Consider the following 22,321-nt stretch of genomic DNA (forward strand, 5'->3'; position numbering starts at 1 on the left):
TGCCAAGTCCACCCAGAGGTCCTCAGCTGGGAAAATCTATGCGGCGACGTCGTAAGCTGGCCACGCATGGACCGCCAACGCCCGGGACCCAAGCCCTGGCAACGTCGTCAAAGCCACGTTCACCCACGCTCAGGGCACCAGCCAAGTCAAACCCGACCAGGTCGTCGAAGAGCACGCGCAGGGCCCTGGACACGCCACCGTAGGAGAAGCAGCCGACTTCACCGCTCCGGGTCCGAGCCCCGACGAGGGGGCAGAGGCCATCACTATTCCTGACGGGCTGCCAGGTGCCACCGCACGCGGATACCACCAGCAATTCGAGCCGACGGAGTTCGAAAAAGAGGTGCTCCGCTGGGAAGAGCCACCGCTTCCGGCACTCTTCGAGGCCCTTGATATGCCCAACCTTCTCGAACGGATAGACGGGTTAGACATCGCCCCCGAAGATGCAGGACTACCGGCCGTCAGCGACTTTGACGCCATCTCGCGTCCCGAAGACATCGCCCCCGAAGATGCAGGACCACCGGCCGTCGGCGACGTTGACGCCATTCTGCGTCCCGAAGACATCGCCACCGAAGACACAGAGCTACCAGACGACAGCGATCTGGATGCCATCCTACATCCCGAAGGCGGCATACCAGAAACGTCGACCCCCACCCCAGCTGTTCGTTGTGTGACTGGAGAGGCGGATTGGAGAGTACGTACGCCCGACGGCCGGCTGCCAGACACCCTGAAGGCCCGGCTCCTGGCACAACTCGTCAACCCGCGGCGTAAAGATGTCCGATTCTTGGCAGAGGCGGACAACACCTTCTTCCAGGTCCACATCAGCAAGACGAGCAAAGTAACCATTCGCTCACGGGCCCCCCGAAGCAAGGAGAGGGTGTGAGGACCCATACTGGGAGCCTCACATAGTTAATTGATTAAAAAGACAACCTGAAAATATAAGACATCGCAATGGAGCGAGATTTGTATCAGTAAAAATCATCTTCTATGTTAGTAAATAAGCTAGTTAATTTTTGCATAGCCGAAATCCCGCCAAACGGCCAGCTCACACAGAATAGCCGCAAAGAGAATAGCGAAGAGAGAGCCACGCTCTCTTTCGAGAAAGTCCCGTTGGTTCGAAAACGAGCGCCAGGCGTGGTGAGAGCGTCGAGCGACCGTGGCGAGAGCGAGAGTCGATTTTCGGAAGCGAGCAAAGACGGAACGCCGCGGAGTGACTAGAAAAGCAAGAAAAAGTGTTGAACGGCCGGGCGCCCAAGAAGTGGAGAAGAATGGACGAGCTGCAGGAGCACAGACGCCGGATCCGCGGGTGAGCTGGCCGATGGTCCAGGTAGTAGTAGAAGTAGCAGGGAGTGCGAGGGAAACCATGCCAATAAAACTTCGATCATATGACTAAGAATTCTACTGCTTCCATTTGCTTTCCCCGGTCGGACCACCGGCTGCAGTCATCTCTCCCCCTTCCCCTTCCGTTTTCCTGGCTGTTTTCGGTCCCTACGCTCCTACGCTCTGACTCTGGCAACAGGGTTTTACCCTGCTGGAGTGAGAAGTGGTACGCGTTTCGGCGGGTGCACCCCCCTTCCTTTTTTCTAGCCATGCTTGGTCCCTACGCTCCCGCCCTGACTCTGGCAACAGGGTTTTACCCTGCTGGAGTGAGAAGCGGTATGCGTTCTCTCCCTTTCCTCCTCCTCACCGGACCCGCGGCTCACCTCGACCTTGGCAAGCGTCCCTGGTGAGTTTCGCACCGCCCGGCTCCACGCCCGCTCCCCTCTCCTCAGCCCCCCCCCCCCCCCCCCCCCCCCCATAATTTCTCCCGAAGGCCCCGTCGTTGACGACGGCTCGGCGATCCCTGCGCCAACGACCCGCCTCCCCCCCAGTCTCAACGTCTCAGCTACTTACAAATAAACTGTAGGTGACCCTGGGCAGACTGATACTGACCCCAGCCTAGGAGGTACAATCTCCTTTTCATACGCAGTTTAAAAAAAAAAGAAAAACACATAAAACATTGTAAACTTAAAATACATAAAACACTTCAAGGGGGACACACACAACACGTCACAAGTTCTACACAAAATTCAGCTACACTACGATTTGTTGTTTGATTGGAGTGTTATCGGTGTTGAATCATAAGGAAACTTTTAGTTATATTTATCCGCTCATTCACTGTCAATGTTGAGGCCCACGCGCTTCTCCTCCTCGAGCATGGCGTCCAGCTTGTCCGTGAGATTGGCCAGCATGTTGCCAATATCGTTCAGCACATTCACCGACACTTTCGGGGCACACTCGTCACTGGGGCAGCTGTCTCGGGCGATGCCATTGCTTCGCCGCTCGCTGGCATTGACGCCAACGATCCCCCAATGCCTGCGTCCAGGGGGGGGGAGCGCAGATGCAGGGCGCTGCCTCCGCTGGCCGTGCTGCCCATGCTCTCGCTCCGCGCCAGAGTCGCGTCGTGGAGCGAACTCGAAGACTTCAGCGAGTGGAACGAGTGCCCTATGTTGGCGATCGTGTTGGTGGAGGAGGAGCTGGAACTGGAGCTGGAGGAGTACAGGTGGGGTGGATGGCTGCCGGGAATGGTAGTGGCCCCAGCACTGGCCTGTCCCAGTTCCTGCCGATTCAGCAGCCGCTGCTTGATCGTGCCCGTGTTCTCGTTGGCAAACGGTATCGCGTCAATCGAATCGATACTGGAAGTGGACTTATTGTCGTGGTATTTCTCGCAGTGTATCTCCGCCGTGGTCTGCTGTATGGTGGCATAGTTCGCATAGATCCGCTGTTGGCTGCCCGCTGCCGCGGCTGCTGCGGCCACCGCCTGCTGTTGCTGCCAGTATAACATTTGATGCGCCTGCTGCTGTTGCTGCTGCTGGGAGCCCACTGCCTGCTGCTGGGGTTGTTGGACTGAGCCGGTGGCACCTCCCTCTCCGCTCAGCGTGCGGGAGTTGCGTATGCTGCAGTGCCGTCGGGGCGGCTCTGGTGCAATCTTCTTCCCACTCAACGGGCTGCCGCTTAGATAGTTCTGTAGGAAACAAGATGGAACAATAAGCTTATGGGGATTCTAAAGGCCATTGCCTGTAATGCCCACTTACCGCTCCTCCCTCGCCACCGCTGGCTGCCCCGTACTCGGCGGCCGCCGCCGCATTCATGTAGTGATGATGCTCTAAAGGTGGCATCGTGTTCAGCACGGCTCTCTGCAGGATTCCACGCTGCTGGCGCGGCAATGTGCCACCACCCTCCTCGTAGAGCAGCTCCCGAGTGGCATCATTGGTGGGTGTAATGTCGCCGTCGTCGTAGGAGCGCCGCCAGGCCATGGCTGCCGCATTGCTCCCCAGTAGACGGGCTGGCGCCGCCTGCTGCTGCTGCAACAGCTGCTGGTGGTGGTGCTGGTGCTGCTGCTGGAGCGTGGCGGCAGCGGCCATGGCTGCGGCAGCTGCTGCCGTTGTGGGTGGCCCAAAAAGGCCGTAGTCCGTGGTCGTGTAATGGCTAAAGGTAATGGCTGCGCGTGCTGTTGTCGTGTATATCCTCCAGCGATTCCAGGCTCTTGCCACGTGGCTGACGTACCTGCACGGACAGAAAGGAAAGAGATGGAAGAGAGGTTAGTTCTTAGTTCCACGCTGCACTCGAAAGGTCAAGGCCAGGCGCTCGGCAAAATAGACCCCGGTCCCACCTTAATGAGCACCACATCGTTGCCCGAGCAACACTCGTGATTGCTGCCCGTGCAGTAGTAGGCGTCTCCGTTGCTGCTACTGCAGCTGCTGCTGCTGCTGCTCCCCTGCCCCAGGCACAGGCTGCCCGTGGGGGCGGTGTTATTCAGCACGTTGCTGGTGGCATAGATTTTCGTGTCGTCCCAGGAGACGCGAGTGGTTGGCACATAAGATGGCGTACTTGGTATGGGCACATTGAATTGCCACGGCTCCCGCTGGTACTCCTGATCGTCGATACCAAGAGCAAAACCATACAAAAACAAACAAAAAAACACAAAAAAGAAAGGAAAATCCAATTAAATTATAAAATTATAAAACAATAATTCAATTTGCAATCAATAAACTTAAAAGAACGTGACAACTCTGCTTCTGCCTGCGGTACTTCACTGCCAGTGTGTACACACTTTGACTAGATTGTAGTGTTTACACGCTTTTATAACTTTGGGTAAAGATAATTTGAAATAAAGAACTTCTCAAGGCCCTGATTTGAATAAATAAGACGGAACGGAACCCTCCCGTATATCTATCCGTGGTTTACGGCTCTCACCTGCTGTTGATATGCATTGGCACCGCCTGGATTCCATTTGACGCTAATGATGTCCTTGACCCGCTTGATGGCCAGCAGGATCTTCTTCTGGTGCCCCAGCTTGACGATGCCAATATCTTCGAGATCCTCCCAAGTCACTTGGGTCACATCCCGCACCGTCTTGTAGTTCTGCTCCAGCAGGGGCTGTATGTACTCCTCCAGCCGCAACAGCTGCAGCCATTCCTCAATAGAGCCCTGGAATGGAAGGGTAATAATCATTATGGTTTATGGTTAATGGTTTATGAATTTTCCGAATCAAACGCGCCTCTGTCGGAGAGCTAATCACATTTGATTCATGTCAGAAAAGGGAACACAGATCAGCCCGTCTACAAATTGTCCATGAACTAGTTCAGACCCCGCACTGATACGGAGGGGATTGGACGTTGGGTTGGATGGGATATGCGCTGATGTCTCCCATGATGTTCCTCACTGGCGGCCGCGTCGGCGTCGTCGTTCCAGCTCTTATCAGTTGTAATTGATAAGATATGACATAAATCGCGTCAAAGCACAGGCATAAAAAAATGAATAAAAGCCAAAACTCGTTGCTGTCGTCATTAAACGGTAGTCAAGCGAGTGGGGCTGCTAGCTCCAATGGACGAGACGGGGTACGGGGTTCGGGGTATGGGGCACGACTCGTAACCTAATACGCACACAGACAAGATATGCAGTCGAAAATCATCAACATTGAAGCGTGGAAAGCAATGATATTTTTTTTTTGCTCCTCCATACGATATGTACACACACGAACGATGTGTTAATAAATTTTTCAAGCTCTCTGCTCTTTTGGTCTTTCGGCTAAATTGCTGTTGATTTCGATTTAATTAAATGTTTTTATACCCGATACTCAAAATGAGTATTGGTATATTAGATTTGTGGTAAAAGTGGATGTGTGTAACGTCCAGAAGGAATCGTTTCCGACCCCATAAAGTATATATATTCTTGATCAGCATCAATAGCCGAGTCGATTGGGCTCTGTCTGTCTGTCCGTCTGTCCGTCTGTCCGTCCGTCCGTCTGTCCGTCCCCTTCAGCGCCTAGTGCTCAAAGACTATAAGAGCTAGAGCATCGATGTTTTGGATCCAGACTTCTGTGATATGTCACTGCTACAAATATATTTCAAGACTTCGCCCCGCCCACTTCCGCCCCCACAAAGGACGAAAATCTGTGGCATCCACAATTTTAAAGATATGAGAAAACCAAAAACGTAGAATTGTAGAGAATGACCATATCTTTAAGACTGCGGAATCTGAATTGGATCGTATCATTATTATAGCCAGCATCAAGAAAACAATTTCATTTTTTCTCGCCCTGTCTCTCTCTAACACACACGTAGCATAGGCGGCTTTGCTTAGAGTAAAACATTAGCGCCTAGATCTCAGAGACTATAAAAGCTAGAGCAACCAAATTTGGTATCCACACTCCTAATATATCGGACCGAGACGAGTTTGTTTCAAAATTTCGCCACACCCCCTTCCGCCCCCGCAAATGACGAAAATCTGGGGATATTCAAAAATCTCAGAGACTATTAAGGCTAGAGTAACCAAATTTGGTATCCGCACTTCTGTTAGATCTTACTATAAAACGTGTATCTCAAAATTTCGCCCCACCCCCTTCCGTTGCATCCACAATATTGCACATTCGAGAAAACTAAAAACGCAGAATCATAGATAATGACCATATCTATCAGATTGCTGAATCTGGATCAGATCAGATCATTTTTATAGCCAATAGGAACAAATCAATTTGCAGTGGCTACGCAGCGCCCGACGTCACGCTCAGACTGATTTTCTGTCTCTCTCGCACGCACTCTTTGTCGTGTCGTTCAATATTAGCGGCGTCTGCCGGAGGAGAGCCATACTGACTAAGTATCGGGTATAACTGTAGAGTTGCGGTGTCCGCAGCAACTCACAACGTTCCCCCTCGTTATACCCGATACTCAAAATGAGTATTGGGGTATATTCTTCTTGCTTCCCCCCGATCTGGAAGGAATCGTTTATAATTCCTCTCCATAAAAAAGGTAGCAAGTCTGATGCAAAAAATTATAGAGGTATAGCAAAGTTATCCGCTATTCCTAAAATGTTTGAGAGGGTTTTAACTCCGCACTTGCAACATCTCTGCAAGTCACTTATATCTCCAACTCAGCATGGATTTATAAGGCGGCGATCAACCACCACGAACTTGTTAGAGTTTACCTCTTTCATTATTAAAGGCTTTCAAGGTAACTTACAGACGGATGTTATTTACACCGACTTTAGTAAAGCATTCGACTCTGTAAACCATTCCCTTTTAGCGCATAAACTTGACCTTTTAGGGTTTCCGCCCAACCTCCTGAGATGGATTTCTAGCTATCTTTGTTCTAGGTCTCAAAGAGTCCTCTTCAAAAACTCCCTCTCTTTCCCAGTAAAGGTTTCTTCGGGAGTACCACAAGGCAGCCATCTAGGCCCCTTACTCTTCACACTCTTTATTAATGACTTACCTTCAGTATTAACATACTCTCGAGTACTTATGTATGCGGATGATGTTAAACTCTGTGTCCAGTACAAGGACATTTCATTTCATTCTCGCTTGCAATCCGATCTCAATAACTTTCAGTCATGGTGTTGTGCAAACTTGTTACACCTTAATGCCTCGAAATGCAAAGTTATGACATTTCATCGTTCTAGCCCTTTGTTGGCTCCCTACACCCTATTTGGTGGTTCTCTTGAGAGAATTACCCTGGTGGATGATCTGGGTGTTATGTTAGACCCCAAGTTAAAGTTTTCCGAACACATTTCTACCATGGTAAATAAGGCCATGGGCGTGCTTGGGCTTATAAAGTGGTGGTCAAAGGAATTTGACGACCCCTATATAACAAAGACTCTCTATACCTCGCTTGTTCGTCCGATCTTAGAATACGGCTCCTGTGTATGGTGCCCTCAGTACAAAGTACACCAGGACCGTATAGAATCAGTACAGAAAAACTTTTTACTCTTTGCTCTGCGGGGCCTTAACTGGGATGCGGGTGTAAGACTCCCATCTTACTCTAGTAGACTACTATTAGTAAACCTCCCATCCTTAGTTAACCGTAGAAAAATGCTTGGTGTGATATTTATGCACAACTTGATCAGGGGTGACATAGACAGCCCTGATCTGTTGAGCCGCATAAACTTCACGATTCCTATTAGACTGACTAGAAATTTTATACCGTTGTTCCTTCCACTTTGTAGATCGAATTATTCCTTGCATGAACCGTTTAGGGTCTTATGCTCGGATTATAATTCCCTCTACCATATTATATCAACCACTAATTCTCTTCCTCTTATTAAATTATTAATCCTTACACACCTTTCTATTAATTAGTAACTGTAGTGGTATTTGTACTTTGATTGCATGCTTAGTTTCTTAGTAAGTTAATACTAATTTTCCTCGAATGTTAGTCCAATAGCTATCTTTCTTGCATGTTCGCGTTTGGTTCGGCTACGCACCGCGCGTCATGCGGCAGCGCCCCTCGGTCGGTTGGGCGGGAGGAGGGCTGCGTTTTGCCTGGGATCCGCGCGTAACAGCCTTCTGCTGGTGTCACACGGGCCACTTGACGGTGCAGTAACCGCATCGCCTCTTGAAAGATGCAGTCATTGCATGTCAACGTCCACACATTAGATTTGTGGTAAAAGTGGATGTGTGTAACGTCCAAAAGGAATCGTTTCCGACCCCATAAAGTATATATATTCTTGATCAGCATCAACAGCCGAGTCGATTGAGCCATGTCTGTCTGTCCGTCTGTCCGTCTGTCCGTCCGTCCGTCTGTCCGTCCCCTTCAGCGCCTAGTGCTCAAAGACTATAAGAGCTAGAGCATCGATGTTTTGGATCCAGACTTCTGTGATATGTCACTGCTACAAAAATTTTTCAAAACTTCGCCCCGCCCACTTCCGCCCCCACAAAGGACGAAAATCTGTGGCATCCACAATTTTAAAGATATGAGAAAACCAAAAACGTAGAATTGTAGAGAATGACCATATCTTTAGGACTTCGGAATCTGAATTGGATCGTATTATTATTATAGCCAGCATCAAGAAAACAATTTCATTTTTTCTCGCCCTGTCTCTCTCTAACACACACGTAGCATAGGCGGCTTTGCTTAGAGTAAAACATTAGCGCCTAGATCTCAGAGACTACAAAAGCTAGAGCAACCAAATTTGGTATCCACACTCCTAATATATCGGACCGAGACGAGTTTGTTTCAAAATTTCGCCACACCCCCTTCCGCCCCCGCAAAGGACGAAAATCTGGGGATATTCAAAAATCGTAGAGACTATTAAGGCTAGAGTAACCAAATTTGGTATCCGCACTCCTGTTAGATCTTACTATTAAACGTGTATCTCAAAATTTCGCCCCACCCCTTTCCGCCCACACAAAGGACGAAAATCTGTTGCATCCACAATATTGCACATTTGAGAAAACTAAAAACGCAGAATCATAGATAATGACCATATCTATCAGATTGCTGAATCTGGATCAGATCAGATCATTTTTATAGCCAATAGGAACAAATCAATTTGCAGTGGCTACGCAGCGCCCGAAGTCACGCTCAGACTGATTTTCTGTCTCTCTCGCACGCACTCTTTGTCGTGTCGTTTAATATTAACGGCGTCTGCCGGAGGAGAGCCATACTGACTTAGTATCGGGTATAACCGTAGAGTTGCGGTGTCCGCAGCAACTCACAACGTTCCCCCTCGTTTGTTTCTGTGATGCTGCCTGCCGTCTGTCGTGTGACTCGAGTTCGGGGAAGTTTCCATCGAGAGCATTCTCCGAGTCGCAGTTCGGGTAAGGGAAATTCGCCTAGAAATCTAACTGTTGGCGAAGGGATATTTTCTCAGTGCTGTGAGAAGAGGCGATGCGGGAACGATTAATCGATAAAGCTTTCCCATAGATAAAATTCCCTAAAGTTTGCCAAACGGATATTTTATCAACTACAGTTCAGGAGGGGAAATGTAAGGGAACTTTAAAGCTTTCAAGTACCCTGTGGAATTTTACTGTACTCTCTGTAGCCATAGAGAAACCATAGAAAACCCTGTAAGACCAGAAATATGTACAATATGGTATGCATGTTTATTCATATGCTAATCGAAATCCCCTATCTCCATTCCAAATCCAATACCAATTCCAGTGAGTGAAGATCTTCCAAACAGCGACCAACAAATATTTTCATAAGACTTTAACAAAATATTTATCTAAATTAAAATTTTTGTTTTTGGGATTTTTCTGTTTTTTTCGGTTGGTTCGGTTCGGCGGGGCTTCTTCGAAATCCATTAGCAGGTAGCATATGGTATGACACTAAATACAGACACAGAGACCCGCAGCACCGTAGCGTCACCAGCGACCGACTGTCGGCCATCATTAGCGCAGGCAAAAAACAGGTTTTCCAGCAACAACAACAGTGTTTGTACCGGGTCGAAAAAAAGCAAAGATAAGGCGAGTACGTCAGGCCGAAAACTAAATACCATTTTGAGTGTCTAATAACGGACCCCAAAGACGAAACGAGAGAGCCCCTCTACGACCCTCAAGATCGTTCGTTGATTGCCGTTTTTGTTTTTTCTGTTCTCTGAATAAAACGGAGATTGGGGCGACGTTTAATAACTTTGTTCCTTTCCGCTCTATCTCTCAGGTATTCCGTTGTATTTCCTTTTTCGCCAAGAGATAAATGCGCGTATGTGTGTGTGAAAAGAAAGCAGAGAGGCTGGTAGAATGTCGGCTAATGAGCGGCGGGGCACTTCTCGAGCGCCGCGGGTCGTGAGTGGTGACTTTTTGCTATTTCCAGTGAGCCGTCGTTATAGGATGATGTAAGTACAGGCAACAGCCCACACACCCCAACCCAGCCCAACCACACCCCAAAGACAAAGAGAGTCGAGCTCCGAACCTCGAGATCAGCAAATAACGAATATCGGAATGGGGCGATAAAGTATCTACAACAACGTCCACAGGAGGACGCAGACGCAGACGGAGACGCAGACGACGCCACTTGGTAACTCGACCAGAAACTTGGCAAACTTGCGAAAACAGTCACGGCGCGTTATATAAACAGCCGTGCCAGAGCCAGAGCGAGAGCCAGAGCAACAACAAAAAAACAAGCAAAATTCTACATGGATAGTAAAATATTATGGCATGGAGCATTTTGCAACTGAAATACAAAAACCGCCATAAAAAAGAAACACAAACAGCGAGGGAAGAAAACAAAAGCTGAGGTCATTTCGATTTGAAAATTTCATCATGTGGCGGCGGGGGTCAGAGATTGGAGGCGCTGCGGCTGCGATAATGAAAACCCATGCTGGAAGTTAGTAATTAGTCGGAGTCGAATGGAATGCGGCTCAAGTTTGAGCCCCCGATAAATGTTCGATAAACGCGATAAATGGTATTTGCAACAGTTTTTTCGGTTGCAGGTGGGCTGCTGCAACGCGCAGCAAGTGGGCTCGAGGCTCAACGAAATGCAGTTGGTGAAGTTGAAGAATATGGCCGATGGCCGATGGGTGTTAATCACGCTTGGAATGCGGCGATGTGTGAATGTGGAGCTCAGGTAGAGTTGCATGTGTAAAGTGAATTGCATCTGTGGGGGGACTGGCAAGCAATCGCCAGAGACCTAGAATTGACTTGGATCTGATCTGGATACTATATATGTGTGCATTTAGGGCTGGCAAATAGTCTTGAAAGTGCTGTTCGGGTCTAATATGTGGAATGCATACTGATAAGACTTCATGGCTTGCCTCAACTCAAGTCACGTCCCAACTTTTTAGTACAAACATTATAGAGACTGCAGTGGATGTATCCCCCTAACCACCGTATAAGCTACAAATAACCATCTAAATTCTATGCAAAATCGTTTTATCCGACACTATGCTACACTTGAAAGTGTGTTAACCCCTGGCACAACCTGCTGCGGCCTCAAGTTCAACAAAATGTCACTCCGATCGGGGCGCCAGATTCCACACGACCGGATGGGGCACCAACTTATATACATACATAGTATATTTATCTATTCCGTTCGCCGTGTTTTTAATGAATTGTTGATGGGAATTAACGTGCGCATAATAAATGGAATTCTTTCATTAACAATAAAATTATAAAATAAACGCTGACGGTGCTTTTTCATCTCTCTTTTTCGCTCCCTCTCTTTATCGCCGCCGTCTGTTTTGTGGCTGGCCATGTGGGAAACAAGTTTCTTTTTTGCAAATGCTTTTTTAATGAAATATTCCAGATAAGGCCAGAACAGGGCATGACAGGGCAGGGCGTAGCTATCTGAAATTAGTGCCAATCCGGCAAATTACCATATGACTAAGAGAGCTGCTCGGCTCTGGGGGAACTTCAGCAGGTGATTGGTAAGAGCCGAGATCAGAACCAAATCTGTTAAAAGTTCTCTCTGACAGTTCTCTCTCTCGTTTCTTCTTAGGGAATAGCTCTGCTCTCTCCGATTAGAGGGGATTTTCCCCTGCTACTCACCGGCACAAAGTGGGGCAGATTGTCGAGAACTTGCAGCTTGTCGATGCGCTGCTTGATGCGCTCGCGATGATGCGGATTCTTGATACCAATGGCGGTGAGATCCTCCGGGGTCATGCGGGCGATCGTGGGCAAGTCGTAGCCGGCGGCGATGAACAGCTGGGCGTACTCCTCGTGCTTCATCTCCAGCAGCCAGTCGATGATCAGCTCGTCGTTGCGCTGTCGGTCCACGCTGCCGATCGAGCAGGAGCTGACGGAGCTGCAACGGGCGAGGAAAGCGGGGCCCGGACGGAGGCGCCCGACGAGGAGACTCCCGTCAGGTAGGATGAGGCACGACCTGGCGGTGCTGTGTCGCGAGCCCGAGCCGGCCGATCCCGAGGAGGAGCCAGGCGAGTCGCGTCCCGGCGACTGGGTCAGATCGATGCCCTGGTCCTTCTGCAGGGCCAGCTGCTGGTGGTAGTAGACCGCCGCCTTGTGGGTCAGCGGCTCGCGCAGCGTGGCACAGAACACGGGCGGCGGGCATGGCAATATGCTGGGCAGCGGAGCGGAGGTCTTCGCGGCGGCCGGAGGAACCGGACCTCCGGTCACGGCGATTGGGGGCCCACCACCCGCCTCATCCTTCATGCGCAGGGCCACGCTCGTCTCGCGCGGCAGGTTGAAGCCGCCCTCTTCCAGCGAGGGCGACGAGACAATGCTGCTGCCACTCATGCTGATCCCATCGTCCGTCTGCTGCTGCTGTTGATGGTGGTGGCGCAGTGGGCCGCTGAGCCGGTACAGCGGTATCGACGGCTGGTGGTGGCCTCCACTGGGCGATGCAGGCAACTGCTGGAGTGGGTGGTAGTGCTGGTGATGCTGCTGCAGCTGCTGCTGCAGAGGATCCCCCGGAATCGTTGGCGGTTGAACCTTCTTAGCTTGTGCCGTCGACGTATGCGGCTTGAGCGAACGATGCATGATGGGCCTCTACTGGCCCCCGGGGCCGTACTTTGTCCGACTCCTGTTGCAAAAAAGATGGAAAGTGCAGTTAGAACGAGGTGGAACGTTGTGAGTTGCTGCGGACACCGCAACTCTACAGTTATACCCGATACTAAGTCAGTATGGCTCTCCTGCGGCAGTCGCCGCTAATATTGGACCACACGACAAAGAGTGCGTGCGAGAGAGACAGAAAATCAGTCTGAGCGTGACGTCGGGCGCTGCGTAGCCACTGAAAATTGATTTCTTGCTTTTGGCTACAAAAATGATCCGATCTGATCCAGATTCAGCAATCTGATAGATATGGTCATTATCTATGATTCTGCGTTTTTAGTTTTCTCGAATGTGCAATATTGTGGATGCAACAGATTTTCGTCCTTTGTGGGGGCGGAAGGGGGTGGGGCGAAATTCTGAGATATACGTTTTATAGTGAGATCTAACAGAAGTGCGGATACCAAATTTGGTTACTCTAGCCTTAATAGTCTCTGAGATTTGTGGATGCCCCAGATGTTCGTCCTTTGCGGGGGCGGAAGGGGGTGTGGCGAAATTTGGACACGAAACGGTCAAGGTCCGATATCACAGGAGTGTGGATACCAAATTTGGTTGCTCTGGCTGTTATAGGTTCTGAGATCCTTGAACTCATATTTTGCAATTGACAAAACCGACCATGAAACCTGTGTGTTAGAGAGAGACAGAGCGAGAAAGAATGAAATTGTTTACATATAAATTGGTTTTTAAACTTCCTTTTTATTCTAGATGGATGCCACATCGAAATAAAACCACCAGCACCTGAGGCAGTAGACCACCATAACTATAAGGGCTGGTATTCCACAGTCTTGTTTGCCCTAGTGGATTATAGGTATGCAAATATCTTGCACAAAAATATGTATTTAGCAAGTTGGTTTAATGTCCTAAATTATTTAAATCCGATTCTTTTTAGATACAGATTTACATATGTAAATATCGGCTCTGCAGGAAGGTGCAATGACTCGATGATATACCAGAAGTCAAGCCTTGCAAAACATATCGAAGCATCGGCATTACTCCAAGAGAAAGCCAAGGAAATAAGCGGAGTAAACGTCCCTGTAATGCTTATCGGGGACTCGGCATTTAGGTTTTCTAAAAAGCTGATGAAACCTTACCCGTTTTCCACAGTCGCCTCTTTGGAACAGCGCACGTTTAACTACAACCTTTCCAAAGCTAGGCGAGTGGTGGAAAATGCATTTGGGCATTTAAAAGCCAGATTTCGAATAATCGGAAAAGGTCTTGATAGCCACCACAAAAATAATAGCGCCATAATAATGAGCTGTTGTATTTTACACAATATATTAAATATGCACAACAGCGCGATTAATGAAAATTGGGAGCTTGCAAGAAATGAGCAGCGCGAACAGCCCGATACCAGCAACAGTTCTGCTGACTTTAATCAGTCAGAAGAACAGATACGATCTGCAATCGCAAAATATTGTGTAGACCGTAATGAAAATTAAAAACTTATTTATTTTTATTTTTTAAAACTTCTAATAAGTCGTACTGGAATTTTGTTTGGGTGCTGATCAAGTCCTGCACCATCTTCTCCTGCCTAACGTCGTGCTCCTCCTTCTTTCTGTGGTGGTCCTTTTGTTGTTCGAGACGCTCCTGGGCGATCTCTGCCAGCCACGAAATGTCGGTCTTTTTCTTTTTCTTTGGCGGACGCCCAGACAAGGTGCTGGAGCTACAAGATCCGTCCAGGTCCATCTCAATAATATCCGAAAAGTACTCATCAGGATCTGCAATGAACACCTTAAATAAAATATATTTTTTTAGCAATAAATTAATAAAACTTACTGTCGTTGTCCAATGTGCTCTGCTCCATGTTGTTTGCACTCAAGATGCCAAATCAGCGAACTTCAGTTCAGCGCCCTGAATGTGACGGTCAACCGGCGGTAATCTGATATCTTGCACATGCCGCAAGATCAGCATTATCGCTTATGCCAAGTCGGCTTACCGACTGTAGCTTTGTAGCTCTAAGTACATATATTTTGTAGCTTTGCATTCTTTGGCAATTAAATACTTTTGATTCAGCTTATGCCCCAGCTTGCTGGTGGCTTCTAGTTTTAGTTCTGTTCTTATAACGAAAGCTAACGCTTGTTAATAAACCTTGCTCCGGCAACCAGCCGTAAACACTTTGAACTATTAATTCTATACCACTGTACCACAAGGCCAGTGATAAGAGAGACAGTTATCTCTCCAACATAATCTTCATAAAGGATTCTATACCACGGAACCCGCACGAGGACAACCGCATCAAGCAGCTAAGGCTACTTGGACATACGGACAACTTAATTTACACATGTGAATTTTTGCGTGGTCCGCGGAAATCTTCAATTTTCTCCTTCCATATGTCAATCAGCAGGCTCTCAAGCGCGGCACTCGATTTCACCCTGCCGCCTGCTGTTGTTCTCTTGTTTGCTGCATTGTGTAATAATATTATATATTATAAACAATAAAAAACAAATATATCTATTCAACGTACCACTGGAGGAGTTTTCTGGCACTAAATCCATTTTATTAATAAGTTTTTCGAAAATTTGGTCTGCTGTCCTTCCGAGCTGTTCTGTTGTTGTTTTTGTTTTTTGTTAATTTTGTCACAATGATTATTTACGTTTTCGCAGTGAATACCATTTTTCCATTGTGAATGATAATTATTCAGAGTTGCATTTGAAAACCATCGGCTAACTATCGCATAGAAACGTGCGGTTTAGGAACATCCAAAATGAATGGTGGACTAACTGGGAAATTTTCGGAAGTCAAAACCTTACGGACCATCCCCGAAATGGATGGTGGATGGTGGATGGTCGTCAGTGTGAATAGCCTATTACTAGGAACTACATGCATTTTGGCGAGAGTGTGCCTATCGAATGCGTTACCACTAAGCAGTCTGTTGATTCTTTTAGCGTCAATGGCTTTAAGCTTAGTTTTATTTAGGAACCACGGTTTGGATGATGTTGAGGGGAAAAGCGAGCAGTAACCTCGGTGCTTGATACTAGCAAACTCGGCGTATTCTCACTCCCATTCTGCTTTTAAGATTCTGTGTATTTCGCACATAGCGTCTTTAAGGTTCCATTTAACCACTGTGTATTTTCCTCGTCTGTGGGCTTCTTTGGCTGCTGTGTCAACTGAAGTGTTCTGAGGGATGTTAGCGTGTCCGGGAATGTAGTGAACCTCTACAGTTCTTAGATGTGGATTTTGTTGGATCTTTTCTCTGATTTTGTGGGCGATAGAGTTATCCTGAATGTTCTTCGCCAGAATGAGGGCCCCGTTTCTGCTGTCTGTGAGGAGCGCGACACGAGGAAAATTGTACAAAATAGCATGGTCTAATGCCCTCTCGATAGCAAGGAGCTCGGCGGACAACGATGAAAGGGTTTTGTGCGTGTAATAGCTATCTAAAAAACCTGTCCTATCGTGCAGGAAAGCGGCGCTGGAATGCCCATCTGCGACTGACCCATCCGTGTAATAGATTTCAAAACCACCCTTTGTCAGCTGATCCTTCTTTTCCCCGTGGAGCAGCATGATACCTGCCTGGTCTATAGCGTGCTTGTTGGGTGCAGAACCCTTGAAAAATTCTAAGTCGGAGCTAATTTTAGTGCAAAACGAAGCTGTGTTCTCGAAAACCTCAACTCTATCTATTATGCTGCCAAACTCCAGATATGCCTTAGCGTAGCCCGTGTTTAAATCCCTATTTGCTGACACTGTTTCACTTGCTGGGAGATTAAATGCAAACACCTTAACCAACTCTTTCGCCGCCAGGAATCTCATCCTGTAGTCCGGGGGAAGTTCTCCTGCCATGTGATATATGATAGGGACCGGGAGTGCAGATTATCAGACCCAGCTACTTTCTGAGGTGATGGTTGCAGTGGGATTTGATATTGTCCAAGGCAGATTTGGACAGGTTGCAGAATGATGAGCACGCGTACTCTAGCCTACTTCTGACAAATGCCTTGTAAAATATAAGCCCTCTTTTGGGGCTGATACCATAGTGACACCCACTGAGTAATCTGAGAAACGCACAGTTTCTGTTCGATTCCGAGATGGCCAGATCAATGTGACCAGAGGCTGAGTTGTTTGCTGAGATAGTCCTGCCTAGGTATTTGATATGCTCCACTTGTCTGATCTCAACTCCTTGATGCGAGATATTTAGCGCAGCTCTACGATTGTTGAAGTAAATCACTTTAGACTTCACCGGATTGAATGACAGGTTTAGCCTATTGCATTTTTCTTCGAACTTATCTATACTGTCCTCCAGCACCCCTTTCGCAATGGATACGTCTTTATGAAAACAAACTATGAAAAAGTCATCAGCATACTGAAACAGTAAGCAGTTATGACTGTTAATATCATGTAGTTCGGCTGTGTAAAGGTTAAAAAGGGTTGGGCTGAGACAGCTACCCTGGCTAACACCTCTGTTCACCTCTACCTCGCTTTTGCCCTTTATGAGAATTCGTCTGTTAAGGAAGCTGGAGATCCAAGCCGTGAGGCTTGTATTGAACCGCATATCCCTCATCCTGTGCTCGAGTGTGTCCACTCTTACGCAGTCGAACGCTCTTTGTAAATCTAGGCAAGCTGCGACAAGACGGAAAAGCGGAAACGTAAAACGAAATCGAATCGTACTCGTACTCGTAGTGTGCTGCAGGTGCAGAGTGCAGATATCCAGGGCCAAGTGTTGTTACTAGGCAACGACGCAGAAGGACTCTTCTGCACTGCTAACCCAAAGCCTTTGTCCAGTGGAGGATACACTAGCACGAGAGCTCCTACGAATATTTGCCATAATTCCGAGCTTAACACAATTAAGCTCTTGCTAATTCAGTTTCCGCAGCAGTTTTTCCACATTTTATGTCTTAATTGAATTCTGATAACTTTTACCACAATATATTGTACAAATACCCGTAGTGCTTACCCTTTTTGTGTGTGACATTGACATGGAAAATAGTTTCGCTGTTTACTGATTTGTTGCATTGTTTATTCATCTCTTGGCGAGCAGCACAGCATTTTGATTTAATTAATTAAATTTATTTCCCATGCCATAGATGTAAGCATACATATACATACGAGTATGAGAATGCTACGTGCCCGCCGCTTTCCCTAAACGAAGCAATTAAAAACTCTGAGCTGCATCGGGCGTTTCCTGTTTTCCATCAGATGAACACTAAGCACAGCGTGGGCCGAGATGCACCTAAAGGGAAGGATGCACCCTGCAATGAAATCAAAAATGTTAAAAAGAGCAGGTAAAAGGACATGGGGCATACTCTACTTTAAAAGGGAAGCAGGGCACATTCGCCATGGGATTGTATGAGGGAGCAGAAGAAATGGCTTAGGGTATTTCTTAGCCGTAACTTACTTATCTTTCCAACATATTTCGAGATCGACTTGTTGTTTATTTGCGTGGCTGTCAAGAGTTCCAGGCGTCGTGGAAGGACCCTCAAAGGCAGCCTCACAGCATGGGTTGACACCACCGCAGGCCCAGGCCACGAACCAGAGTCTCACTGAGGTGGCAGGGAGCGCACCTTTGTTTGTTTGTTCACACACAACCCCCACGGATGGATTATGTATGCAGTTTTTTATTACGCTGACAGGACATAAAAGAGAAATGTACATAAAAGTCGGTGAAGGTGTTTGCTGATGCGTTGCGCTCGGTTGCCTTCCTGCGTGGTGGTGGGGGGTGGGGTTTACCTGATCCAAGCAAGAGAACTTATTCTTCAGAAACTGCTTTTAGCAAAAAACAGCCTCATTTAAACACGCACACGTACACACACACACATAAACACTCTCTCAATATGGCCGCCTCAGTTGCACACTTCCGGCAGCGGAAGTTGTATATGTTATTAGCCGAGTTGGCCCCTTGACAACTGGACAGATGGACAGACGGAAACGCCAAGCTCAAATTATTGAATGAGAAGTGTGTATGTGTGTGTTGTGTTGGAGAGATCAAAAGTTCAAGTCGCTTTTCTCGACTTGAAGCTTTTTTCAAGTTTCGCTGCTGCCTGCCGCCTGCTATAAAATTAATATCCGGTGTAAATAAAAAATAAATTTTAGCCCCTCTGCTTTGCTCTCATCACTCATCACCAAATCACCATCACCCACCCTCTGCGCTTTTTAAACAAGCATCCAGCAACTTCCGCCGGCGGAGATGCTCCGCTCGCACTTTCGGAGTACATTTGTTTGTCTTAAGCCGGAAATTGAAAAAAAAAAAACAGAAAACAGCACATTTCTGCTTTGGATGAAAGTTTTCGGTTTCAACTTTTCATGTTTTGTTCCTTTTTTTGGGCTCCCTGACAACGTTTCCCTACATAATTATAAAACCACTTTATTGTATTTTTCAATTACCTTTAAAAATTGACAACAAAAGAGTCTTCAAGGAGATAGCCGAGAAAGAGAGAGATAGAGCGCAAGGGGAAGGAGATACGGAAAACGGGAGGGTAATAAAAATGCAAAAACGGCGAATGCAAATTACAAGGAATATTTAATTACGAAAAATTCGCATAATTATGTGGACTGACCAATATGTCGTCTGTGCCATCCACTGCCCTCTTCTCCCTCTGCCATCTGGTAGGGACAGTGCCTGTCATATTAAATGGCCACATAAATAAAGCGACGTTGCGGCCACTGTCGTCCTTCGCCTGACGTCAGCGTCAGTAAAAATGAGCGGCAAGCTATTGAAATGAGGCCGTGGGTAAGTCGGTCTCACAGTGAGACGGACGACTGGCACCGAATCGCAGCTTATAAAGCATATGCATATATCGGGGCGTGACAGGTTAGAGTGGTGCTTAAAATGGTATGTGAAGGGAGGCTTAAGAACCGATAAAAATATCCATAATAATCTGTCATCAATTTTGTTAGCTTTGTTTGAGCGTATGCCAATGGGGAGATTCTTTGCCCATCACACCAATCAGCACTTTCGGATGAGCGGAATATTCAAAATTTGGCTCGTACTCGAGTGAGAGATAAAAAACCGAAGCGAGTGTAAATGCTCGATGTATATTCAAGATTTTCTTATATACAATATTCTGATTTTGGGCTTATCCCACTTTATAATAATGTAAAAACTAATCATTCTGCTCTGCTTCAATGATTTTTTGTATATGTGCTATATCTTTCTGTTATCCAAAAAGGCAACTACTCTGTGTATCAATTTTCAAGTACCAGCCTAATTACAAGAGCCACAAAGCCGAGGGCGCTGCTCGACTTTTTCTAGGCCCAGCCTCTCGACTCTTGACTTTCTGCTCTTTTTCTCTGCCTCTCCATCGCTGACATGGCTGGCTGTAGGGTCGGTAGCGTAATATTTTACAATGTTCGATTGCTTGGTCGGGTAAGTTTGGGTCTGGTCTGCACTGTTCTGTTCTGTGCTGTGCTGGCCTGGAGCTGCAGCTCATTATGATAATTTTGCGGTGATGCCGAAACACTTTCGGACTGGCAATTAAAAATCTGCCATTATGCAGACATGCTATGAGATTTCATTCGCTTGCAGTTTCGCCTCGATTTTTATGCAATTTTAATTTGCGTACACACATTGTCATATGACTCAAAAGGTGAGCGCTGGTAAGAGGAGAAGACTCAGTGGCGGCGATAAGAGAACAAAAATTATTTAAAAATTTAATTAAAGCAGCTGCATGAACCACAACACCTGGGACGGACTCCGACTGGGTCTGGAAGTGGGACTGGAATGTAGAGGAGGACCACAACGAGAACAGCAATCACGTTGTTGTTGACGAGACGTAAACAACGGTGATGTTGACGTCGACTCTATTAAAATTTTCGCTTGATCAACAAGACAACGAGGAGATGAGGAGCGGAGGAGAAAGCCGAGTTCCTGCCACATCCTGCTGCTGTTGCTGCTCCTGCTGCTGCTGCTGCTCCTGCTTCACCTCCTGTTATTGTTACTTGTGGCGTCTGCCAGCGACGCCATTTTGTTGTTTGTGTGTTTCACCTTGTGTGCTGCCCGATAGTATCCACAGAGAAATGGAGAAACTGAGACAAGTCCAACGCGAACGAGTGATTGCAGAGAGAGAGAGAGAGAGAGAGAGAGAGCAAGCAGATAATTATAAAATCCACTTTTCCTTTGAGGCAATCCAAAACGTGTTGCGTCTGAATATTGTAACGGATAACAATACAAAGGTTAGAAATATCCTGCGACTAATAGTCTTGAGAAGGGAGCGGTCTGAAGGTAGCCTTAGGTGGAACCTGAAAGTATAAATTAAAAGCGATGCCGAATGATACCGATCTCAGCCAAATATTAAATTTCTTGATCTCGTTCTCTGAGGAAAAACTCTTGGGGCTCAACAGAACAGCCCTTTACACAATTCGGGCGCCACAAACCACTTGACTGCAAATTGTTTGATTTGGTACAATCTTTGATAAAACTCCCTCATTACCCATACCCGGTCGCAATTCCGTTCCCAGTGCCAATTCCAGTCCCAGGCCAAAAACAAATTCAAAAGTCAAAGCCCGACAAACAACTTTTTCTGGCCAATAAGTAAGCGAAACTTTTTCCTTATGTTTTGTGCCAACAAATGTGCAAAAAGGGAGTTGAGTCGAGTTCTGCCACTGCAGGTGGCCAAAGTTTGCCAAAGGCTAAATTGATTTGCAACATTTTCCAGGGAGCAGCCGGGCTGGTTGGGATGGTCTGTGCATGAAAGGAAATATCCTCGATAATATTTCTTCATTTTGGCTGCCTTTGACGTGGCGGGCGGCCAATTAAATGGCTGCCATAAGTCAGGCAATCAAAGTCCGAGTGAAATGGTGGGAAGATCCACAGAAACAGCGCTGATATAGGGAATAGAGTGCTCCGGCAATTAAATGGAATTGGAAATGCAAACAAAAACAGTCAAGGAATGGGATGGCACACAACGAAAGGCAGATACTCTATCCGTAAGAAAGTAGGACAGAACAACAGCTCTCCTGGTAAAATAACCCACATAGTTTGATGGCCGCTTCGATCGCTAAGAGTGGGGCCAACCGCTGGCAAGAAAAATGGCAAATTAATGCACTCCGCATGTCTCAATCCGCTGTTCTTTTCCTCGCTCTGGTGTGCTGCTGTTGCTGCTGCTGCCGCTGACCCTTTGCCGACTTTACGTTCGTATTGCAATCAATTTAATTAATTTTTAATGTCATTTTCTGCAATTTCAATTCAATTTCGAAAACACACTCACCCGCTCGCCGGCTGTCGGGGCTAGCTGGGACTGCCCGGTTAGTTGGATTGTTGTACACCTGGAAATCCATTAAATTGTCGCCTTGGCAAATTGAGAATTACGATGGCCGACTCACACTGCTACTCTGCGCTAGCTAGCCCCTCCCACTTCCGTTGAATGCGGCAAAAAGCTCAAGACAAAAGCCAAAGTGCCATAAAAGCTGCCAAGCTATATAAATGTGGCAACAATGTAAACTGTGTCAACTTTGAGATGGCATTGGGCCAGGGCGAACCCGGGGAACCACAAAACGGCTATAGAAAGTGTGGGCTGTGATAGAGAGAAATAGAGTGAATGCGAGACAGAAGAATTCCCTCGATGATCGTGTCTGGCGTGACAAAGTATCGCCTCACGCGCCCATCCCCGGACACACGCAAAGTAATTTCTTACCGCAGCT

General features: G+C 47.2%; 2 protein-coding genes and 1 pseudogene across 2 annotated transcripts in view; 1 reads left to right on the plus strand and 2 right to left on the minus strand.

The window, feature by feature from the left end:
• The window catches only part of LOC117193175, a 98,458-nt gene extending 83,118 nt beyond the window's left edge, over window positions 1-15,340 (minus strand). The window contains exon 1 of the mRNA XM_033397910.1: window positions 15,219-15,340. The gene's annotated coding sequence lies outside the window, so the exon portion shown is untranslated. The remainder of the gene's footprint in view (window positions 1-15,218) is intronic.
• LOC117193176 lies at window positions 58-14,439 on the plus strand. The gene is made up of 3 exons (XM_033397913.1): window positions 58-1,303; window positions 13,460-13,562; window positions 13,644-14,439. Exon 1 carries the CDS (start codon window positions 392-394, stop codon window positions 878-880), a length of 489 nt encoding a protein of 162 aa, XP_033253804.1. The 5' UTR covers window positions 58-391; the 3' UTR covers window positions 881-1,303; window positions 13,460-13,562; window positions 13,644-14,439.
• On the minus strand, window positions 2,008-12,761 carry LOC117193170 (annotated as a pseudogene).
• Window positions 15,341-22,321: the final 6,981 nt, after the last annotated feature.

Source organism: Drosophila miranda (assembly GCF_003369915.1).
Source record: "Drosophila miranda strain MSH22 chromosome Y unlocalized genomic scaffold, D.miranda_PacBio2.1 Contig_Y2_pilon, whole genome shotgun sequence".
Taxonomy (NCBI): Eukaryota; Metazoa; Arthropoda; class Insecta; order Diptera; family Drosophilidae; genus Drosophila; species Drosophila miranda.